At 46.5% G+C, this 9,881-nt stretch overlaps 2 protein-coding genes across 2 annotated transcripts in view; one reads left to right on the top strand and one right to left on the bottom strand.

The window, feature by feature from the left end:
• LOC135809065 (uncharacterized) overlaps positions 1 to 939 on the top strand; it is an 11,775-nt gene extending 10,836 nt beyond the window's left edge. Inside the window, exon 6 of the mRNA XM_065322325.1 lies at positions 172 to 939. Within this exon, the coding sequence (XP_065178397.1) occupies positions 172 to 450 (279 nt within the window). The 3' untranslated portion in view covers positions 451 to 939. The remainder of the gene's footprint in view (positions 1 to 171) is intronic.
• Positions 940 to 2,246: 1,307 nt separating this feature from the next.
• On the bottom strand, positions 2,247 to 8,633 carry LOC135809066 (putative threonine dehydratase). The gene is made up of 3 exons (XM_065322326.1): positions 8,067 to 8,633; positions 4,092 to 4,308; positions 2,247 to 2,957 (listed from the first exon to the last, which is right to left on the bottom strand). The coding sequence occupies exons 1-3, from the start codon at positions 8,511 to 8,513 to the stop codon at positions 2,383 to 2,385; spliced, it is 1,239 nt and encodes a 412-aa protein (XP_065178398.1). The 5' UTR covers positions 8,514 to 8,633; the 3' UTR covers positions 2,247 to 2,382.
• Between the last annotated feature and the right edge of the window lie 1,248 nt (positions 8,634 to 9,881).

The following is a 9,881-nucleotide window of genomic DNA, read 5'->3' on the forward strand; positions in this document are numbered from 1 at the left end:
AATTGTCGGCACCGAAGTTACCAAAAATAAAACACCACCGAAAATTTCTGCTTTTACACTAACCAAACTAGGATCAGATCATATGAACAGCATGCGGAGGAGTTCCTATTATTATGTTGCTGCTATATGCTCAATATTTTATGTCCTTCTTCTGTTGCAATGCAATTACAGAGCCTCAGAATCAAGACGGGTGAAACTACTGAGGCATACAGCATGGGATCTGCAGCATTCAACATTGTGCACAACTTCTTTCCAAGAGAGCTTTTCCTGGGTGACCACGTGCACTCTTTTACGACAGCCAACAAGAAAGCAAATATTTATCGCAACCCTGTAACGATTGTCGTCTTCCCCAACTATCCCAACGGAACCCTCGGAACGGTTTCCCTGATTTGTTCTGGGAAGAGCGAGCAACTGGACACTGAAGCTAAATTCGAGCTTACCCTAGAGTGAGTAGAGATGTACCAGTCCAACACATGGAAATATGGCCCTGTAATTTGCTGAGGCATGTATAAAAGATGATATTCTTATTATCGCTTGCTGTTTTGACGACATGATAGGTTATGTTTGGAAGATGGCTGCTACTGGCTGTGGTCCAGGGTCGTAAAGCAAAGTGTTTACCCACTACTTTCATATACGTACATATCAATAGGTGAATGCTAGTTTGTGGCAGGTCCACCTGGCTTTCTCTGCTTACCTTCTAGTGTTATTAGTAATTATTGCAGGACTCATCGGTTTCATGAGCAGGAATGTGATTTTCTATAATTGTTTTAAGTTGAATTGCAACAGATTTTTCTTCCATGTCTAGGTGTAGAGAACTTCAAACCAGGGTCAATTTATTTGAATTGTGCTGGTACACCGAGAAGGTATTCTTTTTAGATCCTTGCATGTATTTATGCTGGACGGAATATGCATTAAAAAAAAAATCAAATTGCCAGAGTACTGCCGGTGAGTTGGAATCACTAATGCACAGAGTAGTCGGCTGTGGTTGGTGGCTCCGAGTGAGTGCAATGTCTGTCACTGTGTATATGTATATCAAGGTATCAATATACATGTATCAGGGTGGGGTGGGCGTGTGAATCGAGGGGGTCATGTGACATGCACCGTGAATGCGGAAGGTCAGACTTGCTGTGCTGTATCGTGCACAGTTCCATGGTACACTGGACCTGCAGACCAGTGGCATGTGGTGCGTACAGCAGTGCATGCACCGGCACAAGCTCAAGTCACTTCCCAGGTAGAAATTCACGGAGAGGGGGCAGCAGTGCTACTGGCCAATGAAATCTAGTGGGGCAGGCCATTTTCTCTCCATTTTTACACCGTTAGGCGCTGCATCTGCCGCTAGGATTTATCGGGTGTTAGCGGCCGTCGTGAGTTCCCTTCGGGAACGGACACGATAATTTACTTACTTTTTTAATTATAATAGTTGTAAATGTGTATAATATCCAGCTGAAGTATATGAATGCAGTCGCCGCCTTTCCACCTGTCCATTCACCGCCATGCGCATTGTGTGTGCTTTTGGTGTTTCGTACTGTTCAAGCTAGAGTCGGAAATTGACAAGCGGCTTTGGAGTTGGAAAGTCATTCACCAAAAAAATTGCTGGTTTGTACAGTATGGCAAAGGTTCCAAGTGTCAAATTGCCGCTTTGCAGTGCATGGAATGAGCCATTAACTTGGTAAGCTACACGGCCATTATAAATTTTTATTAATCATGATGTACAACCTTTAACAGTGACAGTATGGTTTTATGCAGGATACAGCAGAACAACAGGATTGTGTAGAACAATGTCAATGAATCCGAGATCGGCATAGTGACTAGAGAAAATTCAAGTTCTCAAGAAATGATACTGACAAAACTAGAATGAATGTACTTCAGTACACTGATACCGTTGTATACATTTAGTGCCACTAGTGAAATGTAGCAAGAAATCCACATCAACGGACACATGAGACGTATTCTCTCTCATCCTCTCTCTCATTCTCTCTCTCTCTCTCTCTCATTCTCTCTCTCTCTCTCTCTCTCTCTCTCTCTCTCTCTCTCTCTCTCTCTCTCCATCTATCTATCTCTGTTCACAGACAGAGGACAGACATGCACACACACGCGCACGCACACACACATACACACACGCGAACGCGCACACACACACACACACACACACACACACACACTCTCTCTCTCTTTCTCTGTGCCTGTCAAAAAAACCCATAGCAGCTTCAAGTGTTTAAATCACAATGGTATGTATATGGGGGGGGGGGGGGGAGGGGGGGGGGGGGTGATGGTAGCAACTTATCTGTGCAGCTGTAATGAGTGCAGATAAATTGAGACGAACAAGGAAGTCCCCGGCTCATGTGGCTATTGCTGTCATTGAGAGTGACATCATACTGGACTCTACAGGCTTGTTTCAGTTTGGCGTCCATTGTTTCCTCCCAGGCCACCTCCATGTCTAGCATCGGGCCTTCCTGAAGGCATAGGGACGATGCCTTGCAGGACGTCAGCTAGCACCGTCGCATCAATGTTACCGCCAGACACCACACATACCACCTTTCCTGGTCCGGCTTGGCCAGTCAAGGCAGCGGCGACTGGAGCAGCTCCAGCGCCTTCAGCAACCACATGGTTCCTCTCGACCATCAGTCGGATAGCACGTGCAGTGTCATTCAAACTGACCCTGGCTGTAGTGGTGATCATTCTCTGAACATGCGGCCATACTTCAGGTAGCACGGTGTTGAACCCAAGTCCGTCGACGAATGATGGTGAGTGTTGGCAGTAGAAAGGCCGTCCAGCCAGGAGAGCGTTGTTCAATGGTGTACTGGTGTTGACTTCACATGCAATCAGGCGTGTGTCGGGCTTGCGTGCCTGGAGTACACTACCAACACTGAGGCACAGGCCACCGCTACTGTATGGCACCACAATCGCATCCACATCGGGCAAGTCTTCTAGAATCTCCAAAGCTAGTGTGGCATTGCCTGCTCGATAGAATTCAGATTCAGAACAGCAACACACACCATATGAGTGGAAGAGGGTGCGATTGTGATCATAGAAATGGGCTTTGGCCAAGGACGCGGTTATGTGCCAGCATAGGAGGCATATAGTGCTCTGTGTGAATGGACCTCCAGGCCTGCAGGGAGCCACAATGGTCTTCCACAAGCAGGATTGCACTGATAACCCATTACATGTCAGGGGCGTCGGAAGGTATTTTAGTGTGGTGCGGTCAGCCATCTGAAGTACGATTTACTCGTGGGGGAGTGGTGGCGGAGCCGAAAATTTTGGAATTTTAGATACCAGATCAGTGTATTTTGTTGATTCACGGGGTATCTGGGGCAAAACGTGGTACGGTCAATACCGTAGTGACCGTACCGTGTGCGACGCCCCTGCATGTATCTCATGCAAATGCATGCGCTTGTATGGCAGAATGGTGGGGTTTGTGCTTGGCAAACTGCTGCATAATGCCGTACATGTGACACATGTCTACAGTCATGCATACAGGTGGAATCGTGACAATTCGAGTATGGCTTAAGGAGAACATACCGCGATATTGCTTCCGGGACAGATTTCAGCCGCTGATAATTCGAAGTTGGAAATGCATAATTCGAAGTTCAATGTACACTGTACTTGTACACTGTGCTGGTCGGTTCCATTTCGCAAGTAGACTGTTGTGCCCGTTCAGAGTGCGTGGGATATGTGTTCGGTGTGACAATGTGAGCATTTTGATATACATTTTGCGGTGCGGGTACATGTTTGGAAGATTAGAATGTCCGAATATTAAATTAGAAGTTTCCCCTGGCAATTTGGGGTTCGAATTATCAGGATTTCACCTGTATACAATCATAATGTAAGCATATACGGTCACATGATACGGTCACATGATGGTATAGACTACATGAACATGGTCTGTAGATTACCAGGACATTCACTGAAGCAGAAATTTGCCAATGCCGTCACATGATCCTTTCTGTTTCCTAGCCTGCCATGTGTGGGCTGAATGTGTGTGTTTTGCTCTGCGTGGCTCTTCCATTTGTAATTCTGGACAAGTACTGCTGGAGCTGAATCAAGGCTCATGCTGGTTAGTCTGGTCCTAACCCTGGTAAAATTGTACTAACCTGCAAGAATCTCGCGCTTGCCGGATGGGCGGATGAAGTGCTGGTCCTCCAACCCTGGGAATTTCTGGTGAACGAGAACCTCCCACCATTGCTCAAATGGGACACGGCGTACAGAAGCTCCCAGCCGTTCCAGAGCTGAATGCTTGATGATAGGAGCATAGTCAGGTACCACTACAGATATAGGGTAACCCTTGCGTTTAGCACAGGCTGCTAGTCCCTGAGAAAAACACACCACACACAAATAATAGTCTCCAGGCATGCATAAATACTCCGGTTGGATGGAAGTTTCCAAGCCTGTTGGAAAAACACACAACACACAATATCCAGGCATGCATATTGATAAGTACTCCGATTGGATTTGAGTTCGTTTCCAAACCTGTTGGAAGTGTAAGGACAACTGCTCTGACCAAACAACTGAAGCCAGTGGCTGTGAACATTCCACTGCCAGCATGTGTTTCCCCTCCCCCTTTCCACTGCGATTTCAGAGTGCAAGTCCGCACCGCCTAGGGCAAACCCTGCAGCAGGTGCTACAAGAAATTCATGTAGCAGCTAGCACCACCCATTTGAAACTATTCCCCATCAGAAGGAACTCAAGTATAGACAAGCAGATTGAAGTGCATGCACTTCAATAGATTACATCCCATCAAGTGATCTCATGCTAATATTCACTTCTCAATGTATACGAGCACTTAAATCATGTCTGCAATATTGCCCAAAGGCAAATTGCCGAAGTACTTTATTGCACAACAACACGTCTTCACCAGGAAGCACTCCCCTAACCAGCGGCACTGACAGAAGAGTATGCTATTGCAACCCGTGCACTAGTGATATGACATACCAGTACTACTACAGTGTTAGCAACACAATTATTATAAAGTGTATGGGGGGGGGGGGGGGAGATCGTGTTAGTTTTTAGTTCTGCCACAACTTTGCAACAGCAAGTCACTTGGTTTTAAGATCAAAAGCTGCTTCCATCACATTAATTCAATCAGCTCATATTTCATTAGCCAACCTGCCAGGATCACTCACTGTAAGACTAGTCAACAGAAAACTTGACATTGGGAGGAGCAATTCCCAGGGCTGTAAGCAGAATCAGTGCTTTATTTCAGTGATAGTGCATGTATTCCCCCTATAAACTTTCACATCTCTGAATGAAACCATTTTTATGAAAGTTTAAATTGAAATCCCAGTTCGGGGGGGGGGGGCAGGGCAGGATAGCAATCAGATATGACTGCCTTTCATACTATGACTCTTCAAAGTCGTTACAATGCGACAGCAGCAAATACGTCCTTATCTCTGGCATTTCGCCCCTCAGAGCAGTGACAAAAATAGCATCTACATTGAGAATGGAGTGGCCAAAAATGCTAGATATAAAAACTTGTTTACTGCTGCTCTATTCACTACTGTAACAACATTGAAGAGTGATGGTATTGGTAGGGTCTGGTCAAAACCTCCAATGGCTTCTGTGCCTCGTGTGCTAGGTCGCTTTCTCCAGCAAAAAATCTACCATGCGCAATCAGTGTTCAGACGTTTGGCATTTACACAAGCAGCGCAGTCCTGCAGGTCCATGGTTAGTCAGTGCATCGCCCAAATAAAGGTGTCAATTAAAGCAAAGCCGCATTACACTTCGTCTCCTCTCCATCACTCGCAAAAATAGCCCTGATCACTGAGTGTGTTTCAGTCCCGGTGCATCACTTATCCAGACATCGGCAATACTGTACTGCTATGTAAACTTTGTGGGAATTTATTAGGAATTTATAAAGTGCAACCACAAAACTGGGGATTTGATACTCAATACAGTCATTATTAGTGCAATATACTGTCCACAGAGTCTTATCCCAAACTTGAAAGAAGGTAAGGAGGTTCAACAACACCTGGACATTCATAACATAACATTCTATGACCAAATCAAGCTACTCATGGCCAGATCACAGGGGATTGCCCCCCCCCCCCCCTCCCCCAATACGGAGTTTCAGCCGTACCCGTACGTTCTATCGTCCAATTAAGCCAGCGATCCGAATTCCTTGCAAATGAGGCATCCATAAGACCGGCGTAACTCTTAATGTATATCTGGGGCACTAAAGCCGCAGCCCACACATAACTACAGTGTATAGGGAGCTTTTCAAGCACATGACTTGATCAACGAATGCTCAGCCAGGAACATGAAGATGTACACCTGGATTGGACTAAAAAAACGAGCCGGACCGATGTTGTAGACATCAGGATGTTCAGAATCTGTGGCAGTTCTGTACAAACAGTGTTCCTATTTCCAAAGCATTTACAGCTGAGAGACCATTTGAAGTGTGATGTGCAAAGTAGAATGGCGAGGGTGATGCCGCATTGGTCATGGGTCAGGCAAGTAAAAAAACGCTGCCCAAGCACCAATGCCTGGCTCTGTTGGGTCAGAGCAAAGCAGGCTGACTGAATCCTCACGCGGGTTTGCCAAGGTAGCGATATACTTAGTAGTGTCATGGAGTGAAGTTACCAGCAGACTTATCCTCGCCTGATACAAAAGTCAGGGAAGTCGGGGAACTTGCAGAAAATTGGCACCGAGAAAGAGAAGCGATACAGAGTATAGAGAAGACAATGAAGTCAAATGCCGGTGCGTATACAGCGTTTGGTTATCAGACAGGAGACATACATGCCTAGCTATGTGAATACATGTAAACTGGCTGACTTGGCTGCAACATAGGAACAGCTCACAGTATGGAAATGGTGTACCTTCACAGAACCAAGCTCCATTCCGAATTGGTGCCCTCCTCCTTTTCTTGACCCGTTGCGGGTGGATCAATACGGTGCCAGTCTCACCCTCTTTCTTCTTATCTCCATTCTCCAATCTTCTCGATGTTGTCTCCTCACGTAATCTTATTCTGCTCATGCCCTCCATCTCCCTCCAATGAATCATTTGATATTCTACAACCCCCATTCACGAGATGTGTCCACGATAACCATAATTATGCTGTTGCTTCAGCCAGGCCTCCGTTCGCGGCATAACGTGAACTGGTACATGAAGGGATACTTGTGTCACATATACACGTACCCGTCAACACGCTCTTCGCATTTCTATGCTTCTAGACGAATTTTGCCTCTACGCAAGTCCCTGGCACTTTATGGTTTCCACTACTAGGGCACATGATGGTGCATATGATACATGTAGGGTAGCGCAGGCTGGTCAGGTGCATGCAGGCGCAGCACTTTTGATTAGATCAACTTAGCCATTTTGAGGCGAACAATTTTAAGATCTTGACCATTTTTAAACTCTGGAACCGTGTTCCCATGTACAATTGCTATCACTCTAAATTGGTCTGATAATAGCACAGGAAGTTCTGGTTTTGACCATGTGTCCTTTGCAAAGATGTATGCAAAGTGAATCATGTACAACATGCACATGTGTGTGGTGTAGGGTGTATGGTAGATGGTAACAATTCGTTATATTAATTTTAGCTCCATACCTCAAGACCTTTCTACTGGGCAAGGGTGCATGATTCACCACACCCCTGCGTGATGTATTTTGAGTCCCATGCATACAAACACTGTCATTGCACAATGATCAACACTACAACAGAAGTGTAGAGCTAATGGGTCTATGTACTATCACCGCTGCACTACCACCAGCATGCATAGATCTGCAATGTTATGTACCTCCTTGATGCCTTGACGGTGTTGAGACCATTGCCAGGCATTGGCATTGGCCTGTCTGGTGCTGTTAAAAGCTAGCTTATTTCCGGCCACAAAAGGAAGCACGCTACGCATGCTTGCGCATTTCAGTTGCCGAAAATGGGCGGAAACAATGGGCATGGCGCTTCAATCGCTCCGGGGAAGCTCACGTGAATACACCAAGCTGAACAAGACCCCACCATGCACATCATTGCAGTCATCGCACATCAGCGCTAATGCCTAGTCCACCCCGACCCGTAAATCTACGAGACAACCTCAGTAAGGTAATGTAAGACACACGGCACACGTCAGACTGACCTGGGCGAAATTGCCAGTACTCGCTGTCACAATACCGCGTTGCAGCTTTTCCTTTTCAGCTGTTGCCAGTGCATATGAAGCACCTCGCAGCTCGAAGGATCCAATAGGTTGCAGGTTTTCCAGTTTCAAGTAGACCTCCATCATGCCACCGCACATCCCATCCTGTGCTACACGAACCATATCGACATTCAGGCGGATCAAAGGCGTCCTCATCACGCCATACTCTGAGAAGTGTTCCCTGGCGGCGTACGCATCTTCAATAGTGGGGATAAAGGAAGGAGCAGCTTGCTCCGGGCTTGATGCCGCTGTTGCTGCTGCTGAAACACCTCCATTTTCTCGTTGGTGGCTACTTTCATTTCCCACTCCACTGTCTGCACTATTCGTGGAATGAGCAGCTGTACTTTGAGTCGAACCAGCCTCGGCAATATCCGATTGTTCATCAGCCATGATTAGATCGATGGCCGCACAAAAACAAGAATGGAGAAAATCAACAGGACAACAGCACGTCGTTGCCCCACAATAACCAGATAACAAGGCCCGGGATAGAAATGGGGGGTGAACTTTCACACACACGCGCACACACCTTACTTCATAAGTGCCAGGAGCGGAGATGAAGCCACCAAGTCACGTAGCTGGATAGGCCAGCCTGCAGGCTTCAGCGCAACTGCAGTGACTGCAGTGCGCGAGTAGATCTACTACATGTACACGCAGATTGAGTGTAAGTATCTACTATGCAGCCGTTAGGTACTACTAGTACTACTAGGTGGCCTTCGTATCGGCATCTCCACTGGAGGCTACAGCAGTAGTATTACTATTACTATTAGTATTACTATTCCTTACAACTTACAAGTACTGTTGAAGTAGGCTAGAGTGTAGCTAGAGAGTAGAGTAGAGGACCCAGGCCAGGGCCAGGAACTGACCGTACTCGTACAGCGCAGTGAGTCTCTACCGGCTCCATGCCAGCCAAGACACCGAGCGTGCAAGCTCGCGCTATGCTAGCGCGCAACCAGCCAGGCAACCTCCAAACTAACCCCAAACTGAGTGAAAGACTGCCAGCAGTGCAGCAGCGCGCATGGTTGCAAATCGTCCGACGGTTGGGACTTGTGACCAGGGAGTCGTTAAAGGCTTTTACGACTCCCTGCTTGTGACAGTTGTGTTCCGATTGGCGCATATGCGGCATAGCGATGGCAGAGCTAGAGAGTACAGAGGACCCAAATCGTCCACCACTACTGGCACTAGTACATTCTTAGTAATAAAGTGGCTCAAGAGTGCAGGTCAAGTGCAGTCATCATCTCCTGCAGGTCTGCGTCTAAACCGGGACAGACTTCAGCACAACAAACTAATACGTCTTGTAAACTAGTACTTCGCCTCGTTGTTGAATTAAGTGTTACCAAACTCATCCATAGCCTAGGGGTAAGCGGATTATGCTCGGGAAATGACCAGATTACAATGTACATGTATGCTCTAGCGGATCGGATGCTCGCAGAATGCTCAAGAAAACAGCCAATTATTATGCTTATGCTTCACCAAAAAGATCAAAAGAACCGTGACAATCATCATGAAAAAAGGACTCAGACCATTGTCATGATGTGGACTGGGAGCTTTGTGGAAGTACACGACATACTATTATTACTGTATGCAAGAGGAATACCAAATTCACAAGCAAATGCTGAACATTTGGGAGATGTCTTATACTAGGCTATAGTGGCTGCTAAAATTATTATTCCAAATCGACAAGAAGCGCTATGTACAATGTATGGTCCTTCAATAGCAGGTGTGTATACATGGATAACAGCCTCATTGGGCACCTACCCT

The sequence above is a fragment of the Sycon ciliatum genome, chromosome 2 (genome assembly GCF_964019385.1).
Source record: "Sycon ciliatum chromosome 2, ocSycCili1.1, whole genome shotgun sequence".
NCBI classification, from domain to species: domain Eukaryota; kingdom Metazoa; phylum Porifera; class Calcarea; order Leucosolenida; family Sycettidae; genus Sycon; species Sycon ciliatum.